Below are 17,658 nucleotides of genomic sequence, written 5' to 3'. Positions count from 1 at the left end.
ACGGTTCGGGTTGACATTTTTTATTATTAGTGGGCAATGTTTATTGGCAATGCTAAGGGTGAGATTGACCCATGTGGAGAAGGCATTATCTGGGGATGAGAGGTCAATTTGATTGTCTATGTTAGAGCAAGCTTGTGTGATGGTATCTGTAGTACAGGTTTTGCGATATTTGAAAGATATGGGCTGACGGGGCAAGGTAGGGGAACTTTGTGGAAGAGTAAGTTTAGTTTGAATCAGGGAGTGATCAGTCCAGGGTACTGCCATGCATGAGGGGGGATTGCTTATGTTAAAGGGGGAGTTGATAAAAATCAGATCTAGGGTGTGGCCAGCTTTGTGTGTGGGAGAATTCACAATTTGCTGGAAACCCATAGCTTCAAGGGAGGAAAGGAAAGCTTCACAGGCGGGGGATTGCGGGGAAGTATCCACATGTAAGTTAAAGTCTCCTAGGAGAATCGTGGGTATGTCAGGAGATAGGGAGTTTGCAAAAAATTCAATAAGGGGGGATGAATCTTTCTCTAGAAGATCTGGGGGAGTATAAATGAGACATAGTTGGAGTGACTTAGATTTGAAAAAGCCAATTTCGTACTGATTTGGGATATCACATTTCTGGGACGAAAATTGTAGGTCCTTTTTTACAGCCAGGAGTAAGCCGCCTCCTCTCTTCTTTTTCCGAGGGATTGAGAAAACATCGTAGTTATCTAAGGGTAGTTGGTTGATGAGGGGGGTGTCATGTTGTTTGAACCAGGTTTCAGTGACAGCGCATATTTCTGGTTTAGAATCAGTAAGAATGTCATATAAGATATGGGTTTTCTTCTGGAGTGATTGTGCGTTGAACAAAATAATTGAGATGAGTGAGAGACTGATGGCTTGAGTGCGTGTGAGGGTGTGTATTGGAATGAGTCTTCTTTTGTTGCGAGTGGACTTGTGGTGTGTGGTATGGTGTGAGTATGGAAGGAAGATATTCGAGAGGGGTCTAAACTGATAGGATAAGGAGCAGTCGCCGATTAACGGAGGCATTGCTGAACTGTACTGTTATGCTGGTAGCGAGCTGGGCGACAACACAAAATTTTGTGGGAAATGCCCACGTATGTTGAACAGTGCTGATAGGATAAACAACAATGCTGCAAGACAAAATGCACATTACATACTAGATAGTGTATACAGAAGATAATACCTTGATGACAGTGAGTATCGCAGGTTCAATGTGTATAGAAAAGAGGAGTTTAAAAGAGCAGTTGACTGAGCTACAATAAGGAGCTACCGTGTATTAGGCAGGATAAGTGGTACATTGCAGTCCTTTATGCATAGAGAGTTATAACGTATGTTGCAACTTACAGCTTTGTTCAGATTGTGGGACTGACAGTTCGCTTGGAAATGTCCGAGATTGATGGGAAAATCGGCGAAAACCTTCTGGGCTGTCTGAAGGGGCTGTTCGAAGGGGCGCGCAAAGGGGCAGGCCCCTTTGTCGCGCTCCTTCGGCGCGCGACGCACGGCGCGTGGCGCCGGAGCTGCAGTGGATTTAAAGGGCCCCTGTGCCCTTTGCGATTGGCTTAAGGTAAGTTAGGAGGCGGGCCTTTAATCCGTTCGTGTCGGCGGGTCGGCGGGCCTTCTATCAGTCGGGTCGGCGGCAGGTCGGCAGCAGGACGGCGCGGTAGGCCGCATGGTCGGCCTCGGATCCAGTGGGGGCAAGGGAGAAATTTAGAGGTGGAACGTGCTGGTGAAATCATTTTGGCTCCAGGCAGAAGGCACCATTTTTAAAGTACTAGAACCCATGTGAGAGTGACTGGTCATCACTCCTGCCCTTTTTGAACCAGGATCAGGGAAGGGAGTAAATGGGGATCAGAATGGGAGCTTCTTGGCCCTGACACTTTCAAATAGAAAAGAGATCCCCATCCTTGGCCCTGGTGCTAGGCTGGTTCAGAGCAGACCCTGGAGCTGGGCTCAGCATGGGGGTTCGAACCCAGCACCAAGCCTGGCTTGGGGCAGGCTGGATTAGTTTTTTGGCTTACCAGAGACCCTTTTATTTATTTATTTATTTATTTATTTATTTATTTAAATACCGTTAATATGAAAATACCACCATATTTTGTAGGAGGCTGTTTTCAGTTTATTCCATTTGGAACAAATAAAAAATGGCCTCATTTATTACATTTTTGGCATTCATCAGAAATGAATGCACATCGCTATAATAGACATGCACCATTTATTCACCTCTGGAAACCCTCTTACCTGAATATTTTTATTCTTGCCTGAGAGAGGAGTATCCCTGGGCCAGAACTGTTGTGCTCCGCGGCCGTGGCACCCCACGACCGCGTTCCCCTACCTGCCTCTCAGCACCATGAAAGCCCCGGGGGAGGGCTCCGACTCGGGCCCGTGCTGCCCGCTGCAGGGGAAGCCGTCCTGCTTCCCTCAGCGGCGTCTCTACTCCACCGGGGAGATCAAGATGGCCGCCGCCATGAGATCCAAGATGGCCGCCGTCAACTCATTTGCATTTAAAGGGGCCTGGTCCCTTTAACTAGACTCACCTGTTTCCAATGATCCAGAGCAGAGGAAGTATATAGGGAGGCTTCCTCTGCTCATTCCTTGACTTGGCAACGTCTCCTGTGAGCTTTGTCCAGTCTGCTTGCTTCGGTGAGTTCTTCGAGCTTGGCTTCTGCTTTGTCTTCCTGGTTCCTGACTTCGGATTGGCTTACGGTGATTCTCTGGTTCCTGACTTCGGATTGGCTTACGGTGATTCTCTGGTTCCTGACTTTGGATTGGCAAGTGGTGATTCTCTGGTGCACGACTTTGGACTGGTGAGCGACGACCCTCTGGCACTCGACCTAGGACTCCCTCAAGACTCCGTCTCCAAGGGCCCACCTAAGTCCCAGCGGCCCGGGTCCCTACAGGCTCCTCCCGGGGGGACCGCGGGCTTCCAGGGCAAAGCTCCAGTTGGCCTTTGCACTGTTGCTCTGACCTCCATAGGTCCACCTAAGTCCCAGCGGTCGGGTCCCTACGGGCTCCTCCCGGGGGGACCGCAGACCACCAGTGGTGAAGACACAGCGCCTCATCTCGTCTCTTCATCGCCTCTGTATTCGCCTCAGCCTCCAGTGCCAAGAGTCAGCTGGTCCCGGCTCCTGTTCTGCCTCGCCACCCGACAAGAGAGCCTACGGATCCTCCGAAAGGTATACCACCCTCTTGTTGGCCAAGGGTCCACAAGCCTGAGCATAACAAGAACACTGCTGCAGGTTACCTTTTGCCTTTATTTTTTCGGGTTGTAACTATTGTTCCATATATTTTAACTCTATACAGCAGAGTTAGTAAGGCTGCCCCAGTGCTTCATTTCCATCCTCTTGAAACTAGGCACCCTCTGTATGTATGCCATGGTTTTTGAATTCCATCATCATTTTTATCTTCACCAACTCTTCCTAGAGGGTATTCTAAACATCCACCATCCTTTCTATGAAAAAAAACATTTCCTGATATTGTTCCTGAATATACCCCCAGAGTTTCATACATCTATCTTTCCATTGGATAGAAATTATGCATTTTCAATACTCTTCAGGTATTTAAAAGTCTGCATCATGTCCTCCTGTCTCTCCTCTCTTCTAGGGTATATGGTGAAGACCGTAAGCCATTTTGGTAGCCTTTCTCTGGACTTCTTCTTTGGATTTGAATTGAATTACTTGTCTTTCCAATTCTGAGCTAAAGGTGAGTTACAAATTCAGGTTCAGTTGGTAGGTCATTGCCCCACAGGGCCTACAATCTAACTATAATCTGAGAGGATTACTTTCAAACTTTGTAAAAGGGCATATATATACAGACAAAAAGTAAACATCAGTTATGCCCTTATCTGGATGTGACTGCTTTGAAAGTTGTAGTATTGTTATTGATTACGGGGGTTTTGGACTACTGCAATACCTTGTTTGTGAGCTACAAGCTCACCTCACCTGGAAATTACAGCTAATACAGAACAGTACAGCTCAATTGGTATGTGGGAAATATATACAGGAGAGGGTTTTGCCACTAAATGCGTCACTAAATTGTTTCCAATTGTTGAGAGAGCAAGGTTCAGATTGGTGACTCTGACCTTTCGTTGTATGAGGGCTAATCGGCCGAAATACTTATTTATTTATTTATTTATTTATTTAAGGTCTCTTATATACCGATATCCGTTTGCACATCGTATCGGTTCACAAAGAACAAAAACTTTTGGGCGGCGCCCTTACATAAAACCGAAATAATAGTGCAGAATAACAGGGGGATTAGGCGATGCAAATTAATAGATCAATAAATATTGAAAACTGTAAATATAAACATATATAAAACTATATACATATATACATGGCATCAGTAGTCATAAGAGCACAAGGCATACATCGGTGGTCAAAAGGCATTCTTAGTCGTAGCCTTGATGTTTGCTTATCTGACAAATTGATGTGATATAGACCTGGGCATGAACTCAGATCTTCTCAGGGCTTTCTACTGGGTTTTTCCCAGGGATTTAGATTTAAAACTAGCCCTTGTACCAAAAAGGCTTTTTACAGTTATTGTGTCTCATGTTTGGAATTCACTGCCAATTTTTGTTAGGGGTGAACTGAATTATTTGACATTCTGGAAGCTAATTAAGGTGCACTTATTCCTATGAAGGAGGTTATATTAGACCCTTCTTAAAAGCCTGGGACCAGGCATTTAGTCTGGTCCACTTTAACTCACAAACTGGAAAGTGTCACGGTCTGGCAGGCTGGAATCAGGGAGCCCCCTTGCAGGAGCGATACAGGACTGCAAGGTTGTCTTCTTCCTAACCAACCTCTACAGGTTGAACCCTTGGGTTCTGGGGGGCCAGTAGGACTTTCCTTCTGGCAAACATCAAGGCTGGAGCTGGATTCAAGCACAGTTTGGGAACTGAAGTCAGGTACTGGCTGGGAATTGGATATAGGTACTGGCTGGGAGCTGGAAATAGGCACAGCCTGAGAGCTGGACACAGTGTTGTGGCTGAGGGTCTGGCTAGGGCTGGTGGACCCCCACAGAAACAGCCCAGGACTTCAGGGCAGAGCAGAGGGAATCTTCCTCTGTACCAACCACCTACCTGCAGGTTGAGCCCTTGGGTTCTAGCAGCCGATAGGCTGTGGCTAGAATTGAGGTGCAGGCTGGAACTTGGAGATGAGAGTTGATACAAAGGGAAGGCAGGACTAGAGACTGAGGCAGTGCAGGACTGGAGTCTGAGGCAAGGTAAGACTGAAGTCTGAGACAAGGCTGGAGACTGGGGCAAGGGCTGGATACAAGGACAGGACTAGGCCAAACAAGGACACGACTAGACAAGACAGATGAGGACAGGACAAGACAGAACAGAGAATGAGGAACACAGAGGTCTGAAGGCAGCAATTCAGAAGGCCACGAAGGCCAGTAACCATAAAGCCCGAAGACCAGTCAGGGAGATGCTAGGAGACCCTGGTGGCCACAGGATAGATAGAAGCTCTGAGAAGGTCACAATTTGAGACTAGGCAGAAGGTCTGAGAAGGCCAAAAGGGTGAGGGTTGAGCAGAAGGTCTGAGAAGGCCACAAGGGTGAGGGTTGAGCAGAAGGCCTGAGAAGGCCACAAGACTGAGGCTAGACAAAAGGCCTGAGAAGGCCAAAGAGCTAAACAAGACAGATCTGGAAGACCTAGAGGCCAAAGGAAGAATGGGACCAAGCAGGGAGCCAAGAAGACTCAATGACAAGGCATCAAGTATTTCAAGAGGCAGGGTTAAATAGGCCAAGTCCTGCAGAGTCATGAGCCCTTACAGACTATGGCTGGAGTGAGAGCAGGTGTAAATCCATGGTAACCTCTGGTGGCAGGGAGGCTGCATATGAGACAGGATCCTAACACACAGATACAGACTGGGAACTGGATACAGGTACAGACTGGGCTGGAGATGAGGGCAAGGGACTGAAATGGACTGGGCAGGGCAAGGACCAGACAAGGACAGGACTGGACAAGCAACAGGAAACAAGAAAGCCCAATGGGCACAAGCCTGGGCAAGGTAATACTAGAAGGCCTGGAGGCCACAAGGCAGGATAGGCCCAGAAGGCTACTGAGCAAGTCAGGAAAGTCTAGAAGACTGTAGAACAAGGCAAGGAAGCCTGGAAGGCTATAGAGCAAGACAGGGAGCCAAGGTAGGCTATAGAAAACAACAGGAGGCCAAGATAGGCCACAGAGCAAAGCAGGAAGCCAAGGTAGGCTATAGAGCAAGGCAGAAGGCCCAGATAGGCCACAAGGCAAAAGAGGAGGCCTGAGTAGGTCACTAGCAAAGGCAGAAGGACTGGGTAGTCCATAAGGCAAGGTATAGCAAGACATGGCTGGCCAAGTCAAAGAGCCGAGGTGACTCCATGAAGAGGACCCGAGAGATTGGACAGACTGGGTTAAGTAGTCCTGGGATGGAGGCATCAGATGATCGGTGGTGACTTGCGCAGCTGGGAGAGGAGCTCACTGAGGCCCCCTGGTAGGGTAGACTGCACAGCAGGCAAAACCATGGCATGGGAGGCTGCTCAGCAGGTGAAACTGTGACTGAAGGGAGTTCCGCTCTTAGAGCATTCTTCTTAGAAGGGGATAAGAAGCTAGGCCTAGGGAGAACACAAGAGCCCCAGAGAAGAGAAGGAGCCTAGGGAAGGCCAATACTGCTGTATTTTGTTTGAGAACTGCTAAAATAAGCTTTTATTACATTTTTCTGTGATTAATAAAAAGTTTATGAGCAAAGAACCAGTCTAGCCTGAATCTATTCTCTGGCCATGCTCACACCTCTCACGGTGGCATATTCCCCATTTAAGTATTGTTAAGGAAGGCAGTATGTATTTGACAGTTGTATCTCTGATAGGTGCTGTTAAGAATGAAGGCTGAAGGCTGGAGACTGGAGAGTGGGGCAGGAATGTTAATATGAGTGGAAGAGGGATAGTACAGGCTTGTTTGTTATAGTCTCGTTTGTTTTTATTATAAATGTGGATTTGTAAACCACTTTTATTGTTGCAACTGTTTATGTGGTATATAAGTTTTATAAATAAATAAATAAACCTGGACTCCTGCATATAAGTAGATGCATGGAGATTTATTCTTCTATTTTATATAACCGTGCAGTGGGTTGCTGCACAATTTTATGTATGCATTGTGATGAGTTGAGCCAGAGCGGAGTCTCTGTGCTGTATAACTTTGAGGTGTTTTCCTCAAAGGGACTGTTACTTTGCAGGAAGGAAACTACATTTCCCAGGTGCCCTGGTAGTCAGCCTCAGGAAGGGTTGGGGGCAGGGAAACACAAGGGCGGTTTCTTCCTAGGGAGGGGCACTCTATCTGACATAAAGAGAGTAGCCTTCCAAAGGAAGAGAGAGGAGAGCTGGAGGCAAGGCAAGGCAAGTAACATCTAAAGCCTGAGGCAGGGGGATGGTGCCCAGGTAGACCCTTTTCCACTAAAGGCTACGTCAGCTCTAACAGGATTCCTTCACTCTTAAGGGCTGTGTAACAGGGGATATGCATAAGTGTCGTCAGCAGTGCCTTGAGGGTTAATTAGAGGGATTAGCTCCGGTGGCGTTGAAGAAGCTGAGGTAGGAAGGCTTATGCAAATGTGGAGAATGCTTATTATGGGGTTTGGAACGAAGTATAAGGTAAAAAGGAAGAATATAAAATGGTTTTAGGACTGTACAAGCCAGGGGAGCTTGTGGCAGTGAAAAGAGTAGTTTTACTTAATGAAGTCAGCTGGAGGAAAAGAGGTAATTAGGACCTGGCAGCTGGCCTAAGGAGACGTTCCTGCAGTGGGGGAGGTTTCAGTACTGTGTTATGCTTGGGGGAAGTATAAGGTACTGGGGGACAAACCTACTTTGCCCACATGTTGTGCAGGGGAACATATACTAGAAATTCAGAGTGAGAAGCTTGGATGTTTCGGGTGGATTAGTGAATCAGGGCTTAAAGGGTATCAAACCCGCAAGCTCCCAGTTACTGCTTGGTAATGCAGGTCTGGTAATACTGTTTATGTTGAGTGTTTTTCCTTTCTGTGGAGTTTTGTTTAATTAATAAACTTCAATACATAAGAAGCTTCTGCCTGAATGTAATATGTTGTTTTAAAAGGCTGCCCGGGGGGTGACCCTTACTCTAGTGGAGAATGAGGGAAGTTTGGTCTCAGGGGCCTAGTTGTACGAGAACCTTCCCTCACAAGTGGTGCTGACCCATAGCCTCCTTGCCTTATGGTTATCCTCTACTCCTGTCTCCTGGGAGAAACTTCAAGAAGGGATCTGCTATAAAGGACTTTGTGGAAGCAGTCCTTGATAATTAGCCCCGAGCTTGAAGTCACCGCTGAGGACCTGCCACCAGGGGCACCATCATCGCCACAGCATGTATGTTTCAGAATGCGCGAATATTTGCAATGCATTGAGAGTGCTTACTTTTTCTACTTATTTTATAAACATGCGTGCATATATTTTACATGCAAAAAAATAAACATGTATCCATAAAACCCTGATTTATATACAGAGGCAGATATATTTTAAAATATGCGTGTGTACTTGAAATCACCAGTATGCCGATATCTCCACCAGTTTACCCATTCTGTCTCCAGTTCACCAAAACCCTCCTAGTACTTCACTCTGAACTTCCCTCCATTCACCCAGACCTTCCACCCAAAGTCTAATATCAATTGTACACGTGAATTAGCTGGTGTAAAACTGCACAAATAATTATTGCCAACGGTATTCACGTAAATCTCTTTTATAAAAGCAACTTGCACACATACCTCATGGTTCTGCCTCAGAACGCCCTAGAACACCCTTTTTTTGCAAAATTGAAAATTCTTTTGATGTTTATAAAAGAGTATGTATGCAAATACAGGCAACTTATGCATGTATATGCAAATTTTCCATGCATAACTCATTTGAAAATTGAATCATGTTTGTACCTGAGGCAGGGAGGATGAAGTGACTTGCCCAAGGTCACAAGGTGTATGAATGGGAGTGGTAGAATTTGAACCCTGACTTTCCTGGTTCCCAGCCCACTGCTCTAACCACAAGGCTACGCTGCCAGAAGTCCCCTAGTCCGACCCAGCCCAACTGAGGATAAAAAAAAAACCCTGAAAATTCCATCACATTCAAACTGAGCTGAAATTTGCCCCAATCAAATCCATCCCTCAAATTGTTTATTTGTATGAGTTGGGTAAGTTCTAGTGGGACTTCCACCAGCAATTTTTATAGTAAATCTATCATTAGAATCCTGTGCTTTGGAGAAAATAATATAATCTAAAAAATTAGAATCTTTGCAGGATATTCTTCTTTGGTGATCAAGTAGAAATGAGGAACTTGGGCCAGTTTTTTCAGGCCTGAACAGATATTCTGGATTCATGTTCTACCGTGTACTTTTTCTGTGTATGTCTCTTGGATTTAGTGTTTGCTGATCTGCTTTAGTCAATAGTGGCTTCTTCCCAGTGTAATATTGAACTTTAAATCTAATCAAGAGAGTTTATTAGAGATTATTGCATTGAATTCCGTCATGTACAGAGAATTCATCCACATGTGGATAAACTGAACATGTCTCCCTGTGACTTGGAAGTAAATCACTGATCTTATCAATGTATGTATAGAAAATGCATCTTTTTACAAGCTGGGAAGCAGGGGGAAAGTTGAGATCAAGGATTTACTACAGCAGTATTTCCCAGTCTGGTTTCAGAGGCACATTCAACCAGTCTGACCCTTTAGAACATCCACAACTAACACACATGAGATAGATCCAATGTATGTAAATCCATCTTATGTACATTCACAGTGCCCATCCAGAAAACCAGACTGACCAGATGCCCCCCCCCCCCGCCCCCCAGGAATGAGCTAGGAAACACCAAGGACTGGAATAGCAGGATTTCCCAAACCAACCCTCACAGTCAGTTGAGCCTTAAGGACATCCACAAGAAACATGCATGAGACACATTGGTGCACACTGGGTTTCCAATGTATGCCCATTTATCTCATGCATATTCATGATGGGTATCCCAAAAACCCAAACCAAATGTAGAAGAAGGGAAAAGAGGAAAGCAAGAGAGGGATGAAGGAAGCATGAGCTAATGATACTGAAGGCTACAGGGTAGCTGGTGGGAATCAACAGGTTACAACTCCTCAGAAACCAACAAGGTCGATGTTGGCAGGTTAGACGCTTGACAAGCAATCAAGCTTTCATGGCTGGCAGCTGGCATATAACCTTAGCAGTATGGACTGAAGTAACTGGGCAGTCTGGGTGGGCCAATTGGTCCTCCTCTCCCATCATCTACTATAAGACAATGAAGCCAAAGCAAAACCACTGGAAACTGAAGCAAAACAAGAGGCAACTAATGGCTCCATGTCTAAGCCGCAGGCTGCAGGGTTTGTAATGAGAATTATTAAGAGAGAGAATTAGTTCTGAGAGAAAATGAAACCCAAGGAGCAGAAAGAGAGAAAGCAACAAAGTTGTAATTATTTTCTCATTTATCTTAAAAACAAATAAAAAATGAAGGCAAAAGGGTTTAGTTGTAAAGCTATAATTAGTTTCATTTGGTTGGCTTCCTAAAGTTACATTAGTAATTAGGTGACGGGACTTTTTATTTAGATGCTAATGAATTCTTCTCCATCCTCTGATCAGTTCTTTTAATTGGTTCAGTAATTAACAAATTCACAGGAGCAAGAGGTAGTTCCTGGGCACTTGAAGGGTGAGAAGCAATTTTCAAATAGCCTACATAATTGCAAACTACATAGCTGCTTTTAATGTGTTTCTCTTTGATAATTAGCAAGTGCAAAGCCTGGACACGAAAAACATCTGTGCACGTTGCACCTTCTATTTGTCTATATGGCCAAGTGGGGGCAAATGAATGTGCACACTTTTGGAAATTGAATGTACGAGCACTGGTTTCCTCCTCCAATCTAATCATGTGCATAGGATCACTTCTTTTTTTGTGATCTGTGCTACTCTGTTCCATAGTAATGAGCTGTGTTGCATGTATTTGCATGCACTGCAGCTCATTAACTGACATGCACCATGTCTAACATTTTTGCAAAGAAAATACTGCATGCAATTTTGCACTGTTTGCAAATAGCAAGCAATAATGTGTTTTTATTGCATCATAAATGCCGATTTCAGTGTTTAGTACTCAAAAAACATGTTATCACAGCTAAATAACTTCAAAAGTAAATTGGACACATTTTTAGAAGACAATGATATTGATTTTTTTTGATGAAGATGTAGTTCTATGGGCAAATACTGATCTGGAGACTAAAGCCAATCATTTATATTTTAGATTTGGAATGAAATTGGTTGCCCATGTTGAACAATTGGCTACAAATACATTTTTTTCCCCTCGTCATTACCTAGATTACCATATAGTAATGATGTGCAGTCATTTGAAAAGACAAAAGAAATAGACAATATTTCTTATGTCATTTCATTTCTGAAATAAAAAAAAAAACCCCCAAATTTGATTTGTTTTGTTATGTGAAATAGAGACAGTAATTTTAAAACAATTGTGCCTGATGTTAGTAATCAGTTAAGTGCCTAATGTTAGCAATTGTTCGGTTAAAAAATTTGCTACAGCTGCGCTATTAAGAAGTTTATCGTTCAATTGTAATATACTCTCCAATGTTGACTGTAATATACTTTATAATGTTAAATCGATGTATTAAGTTGTTACCATGTAAACCGGTGTGAAGGCAGATTGCTATACGTCGGTATATAAAAAAAATTTGAAACAAATAAATAAATAAATAAAATTGCTGTGCTCTAGGCAATGGTCTAGTATGTCTAAGGCAGGGCTTCCTAAACCTGTCCTGAGGACCCCACAGCCAGTCGGGTTTTCAGGATATCCACAATGAATATGCATGAGATATATTTGCATACCATGGAGACTCGGCATCTGCAAATATATCTCATATATATTCATTGTGGATATCCTGAAAACCCGACTGGCTCTGGGGTGCCCAGGGCAGGTTTGGGAAGCCCTGGTCTAAAGGAAGAGCTTGTTCTGGCTATAAGCAAATATGTATGTACCTTAAAAACATGTATGTTGAGATTAAGTACATTGGCACCTAATCATCGTGCAGCATTTCTATTTTAAAATATTATACTTTACGGTGCTTTGGAAGTTCTACAACAATCATAGCAGTATCTTCAGTTTTAAAATAAGGATGAATGATTTCTCTTATTTAGTGCTTTTGTGTACACCAGTAGACCACGGTTTGGCTCTCCATCCCACATAACTATAGACTGTGGCTCAGTGCTGGACCATATCACAGTAGACCAGGACTTGGCTTTTCATCCCATAGATCAACTGGCTGCAGTTTTTTTATTTCATGGACCAGCAGGTTACAGCTCTGCTCTGTTCCATATCACCATGGACTACTGGCTTGGTTTCTTCATGCCTTATATTTACAAATTGTAATTTGGGTCTCTCTCAGTCACAGAAACCATCAGCTTGACTCTCCAAAGGATACACCAGTGGACCACTGCTTAGCTCTCCCTACTAGATTACAGCTAGACAGTTTAAGGACAACGGCTTGTTTCCCTGTTCCAGACACTGGCAGACTGCAGACTGCATCCCATCCTCCTGTAAACCATGATGAATGCAGCCATTGCTTTCTGCAGCCTGAAGCTTCAGCAGCTGGCCTGGACCTGCATATTCTTCTCAATTCAGGTAACAGCACAAATGAGAGAACTGGTCCTTAGGTCTTCCAGCCACAGGGAGGGTAAGGGTTTGCTGTACTGTGGCAGTGCAAATGCCAGGGGCAGAGCAACAGGCATTCAACCATCAGCTAAGCCTCCCAGACCAAAGGGTAAATTATGATGATGATTACATGATTGGTACTTTATGTAATGCAATATGAAACCAATGTAGAAATGAATGCAGAAAGCATGTCATTCAATATAGAGGTTTCAGGTAGATGAAGCTGACTTAGTGTGGCTGAGTGTGAGGGTGGGGGTAGGTAGTCATGTAGATCCGTCAGACTCTTTCTGTAGTGCTCTGGGTTCCTATGTGTAAGAACATTTTTTGCCTGTTCAACAAATGCAGAAGTTATCAGAGAGGTGAATTGCTGCCCATTAACTAAACCATTACCACTCAAGGTGAGTGTCTGAGGCTCAACAGCTAAAACTGATGGTTTTGCCTAGCTGTCCTGAAGCCCTTACTCTCACAACTGTGAATGGAGATGGAACAGGGAACTCATGGCAAAAGAGAAATTTAGGACAAAGTAATTCCTTAACTAATGGGTGACTCTTCTTGTAAGGGTGTGAGGTTGGTGAAGAGAGGAATGAGAGAGAATCCATCCAGTGCTGTGTGTGAGGCCCGTGATGTGAGGAATCATAGCCAGCCCTAAAGGTGCATGACCTGTGCCCCTGCACAGGGTGCTGCCATGCTCAGGGAGCACTGCTGAGCTCCAGAGGTTGCCAGCTCTGTCCAGGCAACCCTTTCTCTCTGATGGGACATGGCTGAGTGTTGCATCGAAGAATGAGCCATCCAGACAGAGCAGATGCCCCCTCCATATGAGGCAGAGGGAGCCTGCACCTTGGTAAGTGGATCCCCCTTCCCCACTTCCACATCTACAGCTTGTAGCTAAACCAGTTTCTGGAGGGAGTGGGCATGGGCGAGCAGGCAAGAGCAAGAGCTACTGCACTGTCTTCAGCAAAATAGCCCTTCAGGCCACTTCAGAGAAGTATGAGCTTGCCCTGCAACCAGTAGATCTTACTTCTCCTGCTCCCCTGTAGTGAAGCAGCAGAGCCTTCGGAGCTGTCCTAGGAATCAAACTCCCTCTCCCCTCCCACCACCCAGAGGGCCAATTGGCCTAGGGATGAGGGAGACTGCATTGCAATATGTGAGATTGATGATGCCAAGACAGGGTGATGATACTCCACTGTATTATATGTGAGGGCGGTGATGGGAGGAATGAATGAGACTGCATTAAATAGAATTGTGCTGTTCTAGATCATACCGACCCGTGTGAGTTACTCAAAGAAGTGCGGTTCCTATGTTAGTCTGCTCGACTGCATCGAAATAAAGGTCAAAAACAGAACGAGCAGGACAGAGCAAAAGATGACTGTCTGAACTTACAAGCAAATTACATTGCAATAATGGTGCAAGGGGAACGGGAGGCAATTATCATTCTACTAACACATCAACCCGCCCTCCCATCCTCTTCCCATTCATGCCAGAAAAGCTGCCAAGGGGGAATCATTTTTAAGAGGGAGATTTTCAGAGTGTAGTACAGCACGGTGCAGTGTGAAACCCCCCCCGAAAAAATATTATTTACAACAGTGACAATGAGCAAGAATGAGAAATACAAATAATAGCTATTTCTCTGGGGGCCTCTTGCAAGGCCCGAAATCCTTGCCAAAATTAAAATAAAAAATTCTTTACTCTTTGTATCTGCAGTTTGATGTCTCTCCTTGTATGTTCTCCATAGTCTCAATCCACCAAGGCCTTTTAGACATTCCCACCTTTAAGCTACCACATCTTGACGAGACCCGTGAACGTTCATTCTCAGTACCCGGACCTACTTTGTGGAATCCTCTCCCATTCACATTACATAACATCAATGACGCACAATTATTTTAAAGGCTCTGAAGACCCCACCTATTTAAACAAGAGTTTGAAATGCAGGCCACATAGTCTTGACTCCTTTTCCAGCACTGATGAAGAGCCTCCTCAAGGCATCAACCCTTTTTTTTTATCAGTTGCAGTGCGTTTGTTTCTTATTGTTGAAGTCTATTGTACCTCAATGTGCAAATGTTGATTTTATTATATATTTTACTTATGCATCCCGCTCTGAACTTTGGAGGGGTGGGATATAAATATTTGTATTTATTTTAAATACATTCTCTTTGGAAAATAACACAACCCACCTAGACCTTTCTTTCAACTGCTTTCTCTCAGACTTCACCTCAGTTCTTCCTCTCTCAGACCATCATCTAATAACTGTCACACTAAACCACCATTCTCCATTGTCTCAACCAGTCACCACCAACACATTTAGGAATTTTCAGACTTTCAGCTCTTGTATCATCTCCACTACGTTCTCAATTCTTATCTACTCCACTTCATTGTCTGAGTCAGCTGATGAGGCAGTTTCTTTTTACAATACTATACTTTCCTCTACTTTAGACATAATTGCTCCTCTCTTTACCCATCCTCTGTAGACTATACCCCAGCCTTGACTCACCCCAAGAATTCGCTTTCAGCGTTCCTGTGCCTGCTCTGCAGAGGGTCTTTGACTAAAATCCTGTACCCTTGCCAACTTCATATATTTAAAATTCATGCTAACCTCCTTCCAGCGAGGAGGGAGTATGGCGGTGCCCCACTGTTAGAAGTGTCCTAGCGTTAGTGAGGCCTGCTGCAGAACTGTCCTGTGTTCGGCCAAATGTCACAATCTACCTCTGTACACCAGACATTTCATAAGGTACAGGGCCAGCTTTTGGGTAGGGTGAGCTGGGAGGTCTCCTGGAGCACTGTGAAATGAGGACACTCTGGGTACTGCTGCCATCGCCCATTAGGACTTGTCCAGGGTGCCAGAAAAATTGAAAAACTAATGAAAAGCCCAGACCTGTGGGGTCAGCAAGGAGACCAACACTGGACAAAATGAAGAGGCAGCCTGGCAGGAAGCCTAGGCAATACTATCCAAAGAAGAAGAGCCCTGGAAGGGAAAGAAACTTGCCAGAAGGGATCCCCAGATCATGCCAACAAAGACCCAGTGGAACCATGGCTTTCTATGCTCTGCAGCCTTTAGATTCCACTTCTGTCTGCCCTGAAGCTTCTCTCTAGCTGCCATCTGCATTGTCTGCTGTGCAGTTGACAGAAGAAATAGAAAGGAGATAGAGCATGTGGTGTGAGTGAGGAGGAGAGAAGTCATGGTGGGTAGAGTGATTGCAGGAGAGAGCGGAGGTGGAAAAACAGCATTGGGGTAAAGAAAGAGGGGATAAATGGAGAAGAGAATAGGGGATGAGGAATCAAAGGCATAGTGGTGGTGAGTGGGTGCTGCGTTCGTGCCTCTTCTTGCCCCTCGCTCCACCCTCTCTACCTGGGATGCAACTCCCTTCGGCTCTGATGGACAGATGCAGCTGTGGCTTTTCTCCACCTCTTGGTCCCGGTTTCCCCGGGCTGGCCTGACACTACAGATCCGCCATGTCCCAATGACGTAAGGGCGGGCGTGCACACGCTCCAGACTTTGTACCAGCAAGGGCATGAACCTCGGGAGCATCCCCTCGTAGAGATGTCATCCATTTGTACTTTAAAAGGTCTTTGTTTGCTAACCTCTAATGAGTTAGCGAGGAACTCCAACAGGACTTGCTTCAGCAGTCCACGATACTTGCAACAACGATCCGAGTCAGCGAGGGGAATCCTTCTCCACTGCTCGGCCTTTTCAAACTTACCAGGAGTACCCGCTCCATGGGGGCTCCGCTCTCTCTTTTTGATTTCAGATTGTCAGAACACTCGGAAGACTCCTCATTGCCTGGAAGCGATCGCGGACGTGAATACAGTGAGTTCTATTACATAAGAATCGGTACTCGCTTCACGAGGGCCTACATTCCTATTGCTCTGAAGACTCCCTTCCGTCCAAGACGTTTATTGCAGGTACAGAGATCTAGAGTTACATTGGCAAGATTACAGATAGGAACCGGTACTCGCTCCACGAGGGCCCATGTTCCTAGAATCTTTTACCGACTCTCTTCTACTCTAGAAGCCATTTCATATACAGCAATTGTGAGTTCATATTACAGACTGTTTGTGGGAACCAATGCTTGCCTACGGCTCCTGTTCCTGAATGTACTGAAGACTCTCTATGGCATAGAGACCATTGCAGACATCTATTATTCTAGATGTCTACTCACTACTTCTAGTCTCTTTCTACAGCTCAGCGACCCAGAGATTATATTCCAGTATTAGAAGGACTTCAGCCTTGCCGAACACAGCGACTCACTACTGCCACCCCTGGTGGTCCAGCTTCCAGTCTAATAAAGAACTATTGTGTTATCTCATATTCTAGCCTAGCCGGTGGTTCTCTCAGGATCTCCTCCTGGGGGCGCTGTCATCTGCCATCGGCCCCAGGGATTCACCATTTCCTCCAAGTGGTCATTCCTTTCACTATTGTCACCCTGAGGGAGCACAACCACTACAGACCACTAACTTCCGCTCATGGAAGTATTATATAGACAGCTACTCCTCTTACTTGAGACTTACCAGCAGCTTATATATACAGATTGCTACTCCATAGCAGAGGCATGATAGATTGCTATCTCAGTAGCGAAGTACAATATACCTATTGTTAGCTCCTCTCCTCAGAAGAGTATCATTATACAAGATTGCCAACTCCCTCTTCCTTGGAGAGTTGATCCATAACAGATTGCTACTCCTTAGCAGATTGGTATCAGATTGCTACCTCCTTTCCTTACAGGAGCATCTACAGCAGTTCGCTAACAGATCTACAGATAGCTAACTCCTCCCCTCTGGAGGAGCAGGTCATGTCATATCGCTACTCCTTCCCCTTTCAGGAGAACAGCAGAAACAGCTTGCTAACTCTGCTCTCCTGGTGGGGTGAGCGACAGCAGATTGCTAATTCCTCCCCCCCCTGGAAGAGGAAAGCATAACAGATTGCTGACTCCTTCCCTCTGGAGGAGGAGAGTGTAACAGTGGGGAGGTGAGTGGAGGATGAGGGATGGGAGAGCAT

At 45.1% G+C, this 17,658-nt stretch overlaps 1 protein-coding gene across 1 annotated transcript in view; it reads left to right on the top strand.

The window, feature by feature from the left end:
• Positions 1-3,591: 3,591 nt before the first annotated feature.
• The window catches only part of LOC115076142 (glucagon receptor-like), a 47,852-nt gene continuing 33,785 nt past the window's right edge, over positions 3,592-17,658 (top strand). The window contains 2 exon segments of the mRNA XM_029577276.1: positions 3,592-3,690; positions 12,403-12,638. Coding sequence (XP_029433136.1) covers positions 12,561-12,638 — 78 coding nt within the window. The 5' untranslated portion in view covers positions 3,592-3,690; positions 12,403-12,560.

This window comes from Rhinatrema bivittatum, chromosome 14, assembly GCF_901001135.1.
Source record: "Rhinatrema bivittatum chromosome 14, aRhiBiv1.1, whole genome shotgun sequence".
Classification (NCBI taxonomy): domain Eukaryota; kingdom Metazoa; phylum Chordata; class Amphibia; order Gymnophiona; family Rhinatrematidae; genus Rhinatrema; species Rhinatrema bivittatum.
Note: the sequence above shows the minus strand (reverse complement) of the source record. Positions and strands in the feature narration are given on the sequence as shown.